This window comes from Pagrus pagrus, assembly GCF_965226575.1.
Source record: "Pagrus pagrus genome assembly, chromosome: 10".
Taxonomy (NCBI): domain Eukaryota; kingdom Metazoa; phylum Chordata; class Actinopteri; order Spariformes; family Sparidae; genus Pagrus; species Pagrus pagrus.
The window spans coordinates 29,245,052-29,257,755 of NC_140194.1; the positions used below are offsets into that span (position 1 = coordinate 29,245,052).

The following is a 12,704-nucleotide window of genomic DNA, read 5'->3' on the forward strand; positions in this document are numbered from 1 at the left end:
TCAAGAATGTCACACTCTGTACAGAGCTGACCACATGACTGTCAGACTTTAATCTCTGAATCAAACTAAAAATATTTACCGGATGACAAAACAAACAAACAACAAAACACACACACTTTGGCAAAAACAGGCTCTAACAGACTCTGCATGTAGTTTTAGTGTTTACTTTAGGTCATTCTCTGACCCTGCTGATATTTTCACGAGTTCTATGCTATTGTATGTTGATGCCTCATGTCTTTCTGACCTCCTTTAAAACAAGTTGTCAGTAATTAAAGGGTTACTCCACCAATTTTACACATTAAAGTGTGTTTACAGGTCTTGGGGAGTACTACTGCATATGTGAAAAAGTAGTGTAAAGCCTTACGTGGCTCCAGAGGAAGCTGCATGTAATCTGATAAATTTGCATCCAGTGATGTCACTCGGAGGCTAAGTTGCATTGTGGGTAATGTAGGCTCCAGGTTTTAAAAGGCAGTCCACTGGTCTAACAGTTTAAAAACAAGTGATTAAAACTGATACAGTAGAACCAGAGATATCACCTTTTTTATTGCACACATTCTTCTTCCTAATCACAACCTGGCACCTTCATTACCCACAGTGCCACTTAGCCAGTGAGTGACACCTCAGAGTTACCCTTTAACACCTGGCTCAAACCAGTGGACTGCTGCTGCCACCTGGTGGAGCTATAACTTCCTTAACGTGTCAAGGTTCATGGTCCGTTTCAGGGGTACTGCAGTGGTTTAAAAGAGCCAGCTCTGCATAGACAGCTCGGTGTTATGCAGGGGACATCTGTCCAGCAGTGAAATACTTCTTTAAGAATTTGTAGAAAGGCTTTAAAGATTTTTACACTTGAATAAACAAGTTAAAATAATTAAAAACCAAGAAAACAGTCGGATGATTTCATGAGCTCTGTGGTATTGTACATTGATGTCTCATATCTTGCTCAACTGTTAAAAAAGGCCCAGAAAACATTGTTTAGGTTATTTCCCCTATACAGTCTTAATAATGGGATAGATGTGTTATATATTAAAAAAATACAGAAATTATAGTACTTCAGAGGACTCTGTACCAACATGAAGGACAGACAAATAAACAAGATAACACAAAAACAGCTCTGCATTGGTTGAGTTTATTTTCTTCACCAAAATTGGTCCAAAGGGCTCTCATAGGCTTTCAATAACAAGTCAGATCACAATGAAGTATGAAATCAGTGACACTGGCACAGGGGTCAGACTGGTGAGGGCAGCAGGAGCTCAACTGCTCCACTTGCACGTTAGTTGTTTTAGTGCAGGGCTCCGCTGCCTTCAGATTAACCCCCGCAGTACGAACAAGAATGACTGGTTCTGGTCAAACCACTACTACATCTCTGGTTCTGTCTAAACAAACTGTGACCTCTGCTAAAACAGAACCAAGTCATACTAATAAAAAGCAACCATAACGTGTGTACATTAAACTATTAGCCTGGATCTAAGCCGCTTGTGCTTAGCCAGAGCTTTGAGGATACAGTGCAGTTCACAGGGAGCCACGTTAGTACCACTGTGCTGCTCCATGGCTCTTTCTTAGTAACTTTTTTCTTGATAATCTGAAGAGCTGGACGCCTCACTGTGGCGGTGTTATGGAGGGCATGTTTACGCATTTGCAGCCAAAACATGGTAGTTCTAGAAAAGAGGTAGCAAACTGACACCCCATGGCACAAAGTGGCCAAACTCTCCGTCAGTGCCTCTGTGCTTTACCGACCCCATCACAGACATCAACAGCACCTACAGACAGGCACCCTGGTTAGAGTATCGCAAGCTGTAGTCTCCTGGCTCTGTCTGTTACCGTCCCTTCAAAATAACCCAGATCAATATTACAACCCAAGAAAATGTTTTGGTTTTAAATCTTTTGTAACCTGACCACAAAGCACAAAACACCCTGGCTTGTGTAGCATGAGAAATACAGTACGTTTATAAAAAATACAAAAAAAGCACTTTTTTTTAAACCATCAAGTGAAGCATTTTATAGGGACCAGAAATAATAAAAATAACAAAAGCAATTCTATGTTTTTTTCAAAACTTTTTAAAATGTGGAGTCTATTTACAGCATCATGTCAGAAGAGTATGAAAGCACAAACACAGCGTTGAGGGGAGGATTTGACCAAAGATGAACCAGGGCAGGAAATTGTTCTTCATAAAAGAGGTGTTTTATTTAAGCCTACTGTCAGTCTCGAGTCAAAAAACGTTCAAAGAGTTCAGTCCTTCAGGAGACAAGGGAGGATGGGTTAGTCCAGAGCAATGATGTCGTCATCATCATCGTTGTCAGTGGGGGCAGCTGCTGCACTTGATTGGTCCGTCCGCGGGCGCTTGGTGGATGTCTCACCAGTTTCCGCGTCGGAGTGCTTCCTCTTGGTGCCGCTGGTCGCTGCTGCTGCGGAGCTAGAAGCAGCCATTTCCTCCTCATCAGAGTCTACGATCATGATGTCGTCATCATCATCTGCTGGTGCTGCTGGTGTTCACAGATAAGAGAAGCAGATACTAGTTCAAAAACATGCTAAAGATCAGTTTAGATCAAAGATTCACATCAAGATGGGGCGTTACAGAAAATAAGTTTTTCTCTCCAGCTGACCTTTAGAAGAGGTAGAAGGCTGGGCGGAGTCCTTGTTGCCGTTAGTGATGCTGTTAACCTCTTCCTGGTTAGTCTGAGGGGGTGGAGCTTTGTCTGGGGCCTCACCTACTACCTCAAACTCCACATCCCGCTCTAGTTCCTCGCTGCCAATGAAGACACACAAACATACAGCCTTTATAGTTTTGCTGGCTTAAATCACCATTAAAAATATTTTCTTTAAAAAACAAAGAAATTAAAAAGGCCCATTCAACTGTGTAATTCATTCATTCATACATTTATATACAGAGAGGTACATACGTGTGCAGGACATTAACGAGGAGTGTGTAGTCTTGGAGGAAGTCATCAACTTGGAGACGGCTGCCGTTACGGATCCCAAAATCAGAAAGAAATTTGCTGTTGTTGGCTGTGGACGGGCAGATAAGATGGTTATAGGCATACCTGATAACAAGTAAGAGTTTGTAGTACTACACATGTGAGAGACATCCATTCATTTACAACTATTACACATTTGCTGTGTATGTTAGGGTGATTTTTAAGACTGCAAACCACTCAACATTTCTAATATTAATAGCGCCCTCTTCTGTCCAAATGATGAATGACTACAATTATTCCCCCCTCTTCTTTACTTTCTGTTTCTCCTTCCTCTGAGGAGATGAGGATAGTCCCTTTTCCATCTTCTATCTGAACATCTGGAGCCACCATGCCAAACCTCTCCTTAAGGATCTGGTAAAAAACAAAAACAAGTCAACAACCACTCAATGGGCAACTGTAAACATCTCAGCCTTACATGACACCAGCCCATCGCAACATTTATAATCCAACAGAAATAACCCTTGCCACCAAAAATGTATGCATTGTAGTTCATATGGTACATGAAATACAAGCTACTGTCTGTCAATGTTTAACCATTTCAAGAGTTGTTAAGATCAGATAAGTTGTGCTGAGGATCTTTGTGAATGCATAATATTAACAGCTCTTTCATTGTGGCAGGTCGGTGCAGAAAACAAGCTGATCATTTTACCCTGTCCTGCAGAGAGAGGACCATGGTTTTGTGGACGTTGAGTTTGACTGTGACTTCAGGTTTGCTGACGCAGACGTAGCAGTTGGCGCTGGGCGGGTCCAGGACACATGGGACCAGAAGCTTCTTCCTGAGGTTTGGACACTTGTTCAGGAAGATCTGAAGAAGAGGCAACCAAAGATAAATGTAAACGGTTGGAAAACAGACGACTTGGCAGGAAGGATATGTGTATGAACATATGTGATCAAAGGGTGCAAGCAACAATATCAACACACGTTCAGCTGCTTGGTTTATACCCATATTTAACCAAGAATAGAAATATATCAAAAACTTTCATTTTCTTCACACAATTATGGACAATATGGAGGTTTTCTATGTCAGCAAACAACATGGAAGCTACCAGTGCTTAATATTGGAATTCTTTACCCTGCATGATGGTCCTTATTACTCAGTCAAAACGGGGCTAACTGGTGGCTGTTAAACCATGGACAACTTCCAGGTTGGGACAACCCCTGGACTAATTTAAGCCATCATGGACACTTGGTAGTTGAACTAACCGTGCGACAGGACTCCAGTTCCCCAGACAGGATCTTCAGCCCCTCCAGTACGATGAGTCCAGCAATGACAGCGTTGGTTGTAGCAATAGCTGGAATGATGTTACCCGCCATGGCTGAAACAAACAAAACAACAAATATACCAAGGCCACTTATATGAATGTGGATGTGCAATACAACTGAATGATTGAATTATCCCAAACTAATTTGGATCATGTACAAAAATAAATAAAACACAGTCCTATGCATGATAGAGACAACCAACTTACATTTTACATCGAAGCGACTCTTCATGTTCATGCTAAAGATGTGCATACGCAGGTTGGCTGCTGAGGTTACAAAGTCCATGGCTGGAGGGTCATCCTGACAACAAGAGGAAGGTACTTAACTCAAATGAGCCAATAAAAACACACAACTACATGTATCTGTGTATCACTAACATTTCACTGTGGCTGTGTATTCTCAAGCCAAAAACCAAAAATCAACAAACAAAACAAAGCTTCTTTTCCTTTTAGTTCTTACAATAGAAGACAACCCCTTGGTCATCAATATATGTATAATTTGTTTCCCCTATTCTTCTCAGATTTTACAGAACCTATGCAAACATGTCCTCTATCATTTTGTTCGCGTCACCTTGTCCCACACTAGCTCGGCTCCTTCTCCCTTCTCCTGCAGCTGTGAGCTGAGAGTCTCCACGCTGTGCCGGAACATCTGGCAGTGACCCCAAACACTTAAAACCTGCTGGTCCTTTAAACCGGAACCTGGAGTTTCCTCCTGTGGACATGCTGGGATACACAAAAAGTATGGAGGAACATTTAGACACACAAACACCTAAGACAGCCAAAAGACATTCAATCAGGCCCGCAATGGCTGCCTACATGCATAAAATAAAATGAAAATTATTGACAGTTGGAGGGGGTTTCAATAGTAGTGGAGTGTTTTTTCCACTGCACAGCAACGCATGGTAAAGTTGTTTACCTTTATGACATGCTGGAGGTGTGCTAGTCACAAATCACAGGAAGCTTCGCTGCATGCAGCTCAACAAGGCCCTCTGTTTGTGCCATTTCTCCCTGTCGTATTTTAAACTGATCCACTGACCAAATGGTGCAGAATAATGAGAATGCCTATATCTGGTTGATTAAATCCGTTTATACAAAAGCTAATTAAGCTCTGCTAACTTGGTGAATTTCCTATATTTTCTTCATAGCATATCACCAGATTAACTGCTAACTGCAGCTGCTCTTAACTAGTTAGCGGTTCGGACTGGGAGCTTGGGGACCAGGGGGGTGTTAATGTTAACACCACTGGCATAGGAGCTTCAGACTGGGACAGGGCTAGCCGGTTAGCATGCTTACTCCAGTAGATATCTCTGCAACATGTCAAAACTGCTATTTACTCACATTCTTTTGAAAGTTTTAGCTATTTTTTTGTTTCCAACTAAACTTCTTACATATTGCCCATCTTATATTACAGCAAGACAGAGACTTTAATCAAATCAAATCAAATTTTATTTGTATAGCCCAAATTCACAAATCACAGTTTGCCTCAGAGGGCTTTACAATCTGTACAGCCCTCTGTACAGATTAATGAAGATCAGTTAGCCTAACTGCAGTTATGTTTCATATTGCATTTAAAACTTGAGTAAGTTCTTCCAGTCTTCACTGAAAAACTGACAGTGACACTTGACTGTCTTCTCCATGTCATCATAGTAAAATTATTCACATCATCTGTGAACAATTCAGAAGATAAATATTTTTCAGTGATTTTATTTTTCTGTCATACTGCTCTTTTCCGTGTTTATAAACATAGTTACACACCCGGTTGTATTCTGTTTGTTAGTGCATGAACTGACCACACCTGCTGCTCCCCCTAAAGCTAAACTGTTTAGCATTTCACATACATGCTCAGTATCTTCAAGAAAGACAAGTAGTTTGTCATTTTAAGCTATTGTACAGACAAAAAATGTCAAACACATAGCTGCCATTCCACCTCTTGTCATGCTGCTGTGATTTTAAGATTTGGGGTTTATTGCTCATCATTACAAAGACCGTTGCTGGAGCCAATTTTGACAGAGTGGTTAAGAAATAAGGTGGCAACTTTAGCAAAAGCTAAAGTTGTCTTTGACATAAATATTTAAAAACAGACCTACCAGTGTTCTCTAGCTGCAGCCAGTCCAGAGGTGTAGGAGCTTTCCTCTTCTTCCACAGCTTGTCCATGGTCAACAGGTACATGATGTCATCTTTGAAAAGCTGGGGGGGAAAGCCAATCAGAACCAAGCTTGTTACTGTATGTCTGCAGTGATACTATCATAAAATACTAATATTGTGCTGAATAACTCAAACTATTGTTTTGTTAAAAAAAACAAGCATCATTTAATGTATCATCATCATCAAATGTAAAGCACATTTTAACAGTAGCCTGAAGTTTCATTTCCATCTGTATGTTAGTACCGTGGAGTTACAGCAGAAATGAGATTTTCACTCCCTAAATCAGTCATCTCATTTATGTTGTGTGTCTTTAATTCATGTAAGCTGGTATTCATGTTCTACTTGGTGCTTCAGGTCTCTAGCAGACTACAATAAAAACAGCCATAAACTACATAAGTTTAACAGGTCAAATAAGGAAAAGTATTTGACAGAGGGCAGAGGCCATGAAACCCTCCTGAGCTCTGCATGTTTTTCACGTTCAGCTGGTCGGCCTGTACGCAGCACAGCAAACATCACAAAATGCAGTGCTCCTATTTCAGTGTGAAACTCTCATTTTCTTCCTGTGAACAAACCAAATTCTTTTGAGTCTAAGTACACAGCTTCCAACACTGCAGCTGCTTTGTCATCTTCTGAAGTAGAATAACTAAATTAAATAAATAACTAAACCTTTTTTACAGCTAAAAAGGTTGAACTGTACAAATTTTGCATCTTACATACTTAAAATGATGTTAAGAACATGCAAACTATGCTCTTCAATGCTCTGATTTTGCAGCAATGGAGAATGTAATAAATAAAGCATACATTAGCACAGTTTAAATCTCATGGTCAAGCATCACATCAGCTCTAATACGCCTCTATGGATCAATAATTTTCAAAGACAGGTGCGACCCAAATTAGCTGTTCTGTGCACATTTGCTCTGTAAACAGAGCGTTTGTGTATTGTATCCATCACACTTGTAGTATGTTACAAAGTCTGAATCTGAATTTCTGAAACAGCCCTTCAAGTTCGACTCGTCTGACTGGTACCTTGTTGAAGAGTTTGACGGGGTCGTATCCTGTGGAGCGGGCCCATTCCTTGGTGGAGACTCGCTTTACGTCTCCATCCTTTTCTGAGGCTGTGGCGCGAGCTGCCGCATCTTCAGGGTTCCCTGTTTACAGAACGCAGACACATTCCTCAGTGTTGGATGGTTGTGTACTTCTGTCTATATCACCAACTATTCTGTTGTATACACAAAACAAACTAACAGTTGAGGTTCAGTGTGTTGGATTTAGAGGGGATCCATTGACAGAAACGGAATATATTCTATATAATGTTTCATCACCTGAAACTAAGAATCGTGTTTTTACTACCATAGAGTGAGCACATTCAATCTACAGAGGGAGCGGGACCTCTTCCCCAGGGTCAGCCATGTTGGACTGCCATGTTTCTACAGCAGCCCAGAATATTCAAACCAAACAATGGCTTTAGAGGGGCAGTGCTCATTTTGACAAATCTAAAGACTGTCAGATTTAGTCTTTAGTCAAAAACGTTGTAGTTAAAAATGCTACCATTAAAATTAAAACCTAAGAGCTAACAAATCATGCGTAAAACATGCTGTGTCATCTTAGAAGCAACACTCTGATTAGATAGTAACTGCAATGCCATGTTCAGAGTCACTATTAAGCTTTTTCTACAAGAAAAAGTGACACAGATCTAGCACAATAACAAGCTGCTTGTCCAACAACAGCAAAAAAACAAACAAACACACAGTCTATAAATTGTTACGTTTCCCCAGACAACAAAACCTGAAGGACAGAGGTCGCAGGTTGGGAAACTAACAAAGTTCTGCACAAAACACAAAAGAGTCAAAACAAACTGGTCCCTTGATATCTAAAAGGTGGCAGTGGGAATAAAACCCACAGCCACCCAGTTCTATCAAAATGATAGACCAACAAAAAAAAACATTGACCCAAAAACCAAAGCTGAAGTGGGAGTCACTGATCAGGGGGGAAACAAAATGTATATAAACTGGCCAGTGGCCAAAAGAAATAATTCTCAAACACTCAACCCAGATTTTCAAACAGTAAATGCAGAGAGCCAAGTGATGGTGTTGACTCCCTGAAACACACAACCAACTGAGCAGAGGAACTGCAACCCCATTATATAGTCTCCCAGCTGACTGACTGCAGCCAGCTGAGGGAGAACATCACAGGTGCACCCAATAGCTTTCTGATTACCTGTGACCTGGATCTTGAGAAATCCCTGATCTGTCCATAACAAAATGCTAAAGCAGCAACATGAGAGAGAGACAACTGTACACTGGACCTTTAAAAAACAATGTCACAAATGATTAGCTATAAGAGCCAAAGAAACGCAATGTCACGCTCTCACTCACATGCAGCCTCTGGGTCTGCTGTGTCGGGTGACACTTCTTGATCTGCATCCTCCTCTCCAAATAGTTGACTATAGAGGCAAGAAACAAACAATACAAGATGACCATTAGAACACAGAATATTGGCCTCTATCGATTCTGAAGTTGCATACTTGGGTTTTAGCCCCTTTGCAACATAATCACATATATTCTACATTACTACTGTTTTTAAAAAAAAACATGTGTTCTCAGTCTGCTGAGAGTTTTAAATGTGCAATGGATCTATGTTTCAACTTAAGTCCACATGAGTGATATAAGTACTTAGTTATAATGACGCTGAGTCTTACTTGAAGAGATACTTGGCCCAGACGATGCAGTGAATAGGCTCAGACGGTGTGTTTCTTATGGTGCATCCTGGGAAAGTCTTCTGGGTGGGCTTTGGTTGGCACTCGTAGCACTCTGTCATTCCCTGGGGACCAAGGACAGGGAAGAAAAAGAGGCGACAGAGAGACAGTGAGAAGTGGGTCAATCACTGCCCTTCAGTCTTTTAATGGACAGGGTTAGGGGTTAGATGTTCATGTTCTACCTTCTTGATGACAGTGACTTGTCCCAGGTATCCAGCCGTGCCACTCTCTATCAGAGGGATGTCTGCTGCCAAACACATCCTGTTCACATGGTTACGGGCCGCTATGGAGAAAGAAAGTTTTTTAAAAAAAATTTCTCATCATTTAGATGTGTTGGCATTTAGGAGTAATAAAAATATCAGAGTAGTGAGGTGGCGTGAGAATACCTCTGTTATCCAGAGCGTTCATCACCAGCACAAACTGTCTGAAGAACTCCACATTGTAGTCAGGGCTGTTAGGGAGAGAAAAAAAGACAATCAGTTCCAACTTGAAAAAGACAACCATCAACAAAGCATACAGCGGTTATTTTTCATGTTTTCCTTATCTACCCCTTCTGACAAGTCTGGGTCTCAGTGTGATACAACTCACCGATTTCTTTAATTAGTAAAAGGAACATGTTATAGAAAGAAACTCACTTCATGATGCTGTCATGGTAGGCAGTGATATTTGCAGTGGGACAAAACTGCAAGGCGCTCTCCTTGGCCACCTGCAAAACAACAGGGAAAAAATGTTTTTGGGCACCAGGTCAAACACGATTAACAATCCTAAACGTTCTAGTGATGGAGGCTCATCTCCTGATGTTTACATACCTGTGCTTTAGACTTGCCAACATGTTTCTTCTGGAAGAGGAACTGACGGTTCAGGTTGCTGACATCGATGGTGTCCAAGTCAATCTGCCAGTAAACACAGTTGTATTGTGAGTAACAAAGACATGCCATGTTTTACTGATCTACACAATCAATTCTTTAAAGATTCATCATATAGTTTCAGAGGGCTCACTCCAATATTCTCTCAAGGAGCCTCGTGACTTTTATTATGACAGAGATGTAAAAACATCTCACTTCAACAGCCAACAGCAGTTCTGACAAGGTGGAATCATCTAATGATGTTAAGTATGGAGCTCCAACTCCAAAGCTTCCTAACTACCACACATCTCTGCTCTCATTTAACACAATCAGGTACTTGTGTACACTTACATATTCCAAGTATACATGAAAATTTTGGCAAAACTAGTTCTAGGTATTGTGCACATTTTAAAAGGAAATGACTGATCTACATACCATCAGCTACTGTCTTTCATTGCCCTCTAAGAGTTTATCATCTTACTATCATATTTTTATAATTACCGTGATTGTTTTTGATTATTTTCACTTGTTGCTTAATTGATATGTGCCTGGCTTTAAATGTGTTGTTCTTGATTACTGGTTGTCTGTGAAGGGTTCTTGTTCTCAGCTCTCTTGTAAAGGATACCTCAATGACACCATCTGATACATAACTTACGTTTTCTACTAATCCTGTAAAATAAGTTATAGTCGATATTAAACATTCAATCGATCAGTTCCCTTCAAGGACCTCTAGAAGTCCCCGAACCTCTTTCTGCCATCAGTGACAGAAATCGCCTCCAAACAGCTGACGGCTCGGCTGACCCTCGAAAGCATAACATCCTCAACTAATAACAAGTGTACTCGTGTTGCCCATTCAGACGCAAATTTCAGACATGTCCAGCATTATTTATAACCCGTGATAATATTTGCAGTAAAGTAAAACCTTACACAATTAAACACAGGGGTGTCAAAATGATGTATGTACTAATATTTAGCCGGACGACTGGCTAGCTAGCCATTACATTACAAAGAAGTTGTCTAGCTAACTTAGCTGTGTTAATGGCGCCAAATGCTCCAGCTACACTGCTGCGGCATTGCTCATATTTTTACCGGCTTACTTTGTGCTCGGGCCTGTGACCTTAACTATACACGCAGAGACAGAGCGGATAACAACAACCCGCCACAGACACTCTTGTTTTATTTCTTTGCATGCCACGTCTCAGGAATTAGCCCGAGCCCGCACACCTCTAGGCTCAGTCTGGGCAGCACAAAGACCTAGCATCAAAGCCAGCTAGCTAGCTAGCTAGCTAGCTAACAGACACACACACACACACAAACAAACACAAGCGTGACGGACCACTTCGATGTTTTTGAAGCCGGTGAGGACGAGGTTCTTCAGCAGCTCGCAGCCGATCCCTCCCGCTCCCACCACCAGCACCTTGCAGGTGGAAAGGGAGTCAGCCAGCTCTTTTCGGAGGGGACCCACCAGTTGGACCATGTTGATCGGCTAGAGACAGAACCAGAGCCTGCAGCACCGGGAGGCTAACGGCTAGCTTCTTCTTCTACAGAACCGAAGTCCCGCCCACTTCCGGGTTACTCAATTTCTTCTGTAGCATTCTGAGGCGCTTCTTAGCAAGTCTAGCGCCCTCTTGTGGATGGGTGACAATTCAGCGTCACCTTGCGTTTGAACATACACGACTCAAAATTAGTGAGGGATATCGGGACATTTTAGTGTTTCTCTTGATTGTTTATTCTGTAACATAAACAAATGTGCTTTGCTTTTCCTGCTTTGATAGACAAAATGTCTGCTGTGAAAAGTGTCTATTACCAGCACAGTTCTGTCCACCTTCAACCTGAGCCTAACTAATCCACCAGATCTAACTGAGAACACTTGTGGGTATGCAGGGCCCTTCATGTAATGATTATGGTAACATTTCTGATTGTATTAATAAAACAAACCCTACACGCACTTATAATAATAATAATAATAATAATAATAATAATAATAATAATAATACATTTATTTATGGAGCACTTTCCATCAAAGTGCTTTACAGAGGTTAAAAAGCAAAAAGCACAAGCAAATACAGAAAAGATAAACAATTTCAATGTAAAAGATAAAAATACAATTAAAAAATAAATAAAAACAATTTAAACGAACAGTTTTAAGAATTATAAACAATAAAGAAAAGATGTGTTTTCAGTTTAGATTTAAAAATGTCAAGTGAGTGTGCCTGTCTGATATCCTGTGGAAGACTGTTCCATAGCATTGGTGCACGGAAGGAGAATGCCCGCTCACCAAGGCTTTTCTTTTTCACCTTCGGGACACTAAGAAGCCCGGTCCCTAGTGAGCGTAAGGAGCATGCAGGCTCGTAAAGGTCAACCTGATCGGTCAAGTAAGCTGGTGCGAGACCATTCACTATTTTGTAGGTGAGTAACAACACCTTAAAATCAGCTCTGACCTGCACTGGAAGCCAGTGAAGGGAGGCCAGCACAGGACTAATATGATCATCTCTAGATGAGCCGGTCAAAATACGTGCTGCTGTATTTTGCACCATCTGCAGGCTTCGAAGACACTTCTTTGGCAACCCTGACAAAAGAACATTACAGTAGTCCAACCATGTTACAAAGGTGTGTATGAGGACCTCAGCATCTTTAAAAGACAGGATAGAGCGAATCTTTGCAATCCTTCTCAGATGGAAAAATGCAACACATGCCACTTCCTTAACATGCAATTCAAATGAA

The 12,704-nt window shown here is 41.1% G+C and overlaps 1 protein-coding gene across 2 annotated transcripts; it reads right to left on the minus strand.

Annotated features, from left to right (window-relative positions):
* Window positions 1–1,110: 1,110 nt before the first annotated feature.
* On the minus strand, window positions 1,111–11,537 carry uba2 (ubiquitin-like modifier activating enzyme 2). 2 transcript variants are annotated; one of them, XM_084364108.1, is made up of 17 exons: window positions 11,317–11,537; window positions 9,945–10,028; window positions 9,771–9,841; window positions 9,522–9,586; window positions 9,318–9,418; window positions 9,079–9,200; window positions 8,756–8,823; window positions 7,407–7,528; window positions 6,323–6,422; window positions 4,807–4,958; window positions 4,443–4,536; window positions 4,177–4,289; window positions 3,623–3,778; window positions 3,228–3,324; window positions 2,899–3,004; window positions 2,602–2,744; window positions 1,111–2,478 (listed from the first exon to the last, which is right to left on the minus strand). In XM_084364108.1, the coding sequence occupies exons 1-17, from the start codon at window positions 11,455–11,457 to the stop codon at window positions 2,258–2,260; spliced, it is 1,956 nt and encodes a 651-aa protein (XP_084220234.1). In that variant the 5' UTR covers window positions 11,458–11,537; the 3' UTR covers window positions 1,111–2,257. The 2 variants fall into 2 exon arrangements, with proteins under 2 accessions (XP_084220234.1, XP_084220233.1); XM_084364107.1 differs by having other exon boundaries at window positions 1,111–2,481; window positions 11,317–11,536.
* Between the last annotated feature and the right edge of the window lie 1,167 nt (window positions 11,538–12,704).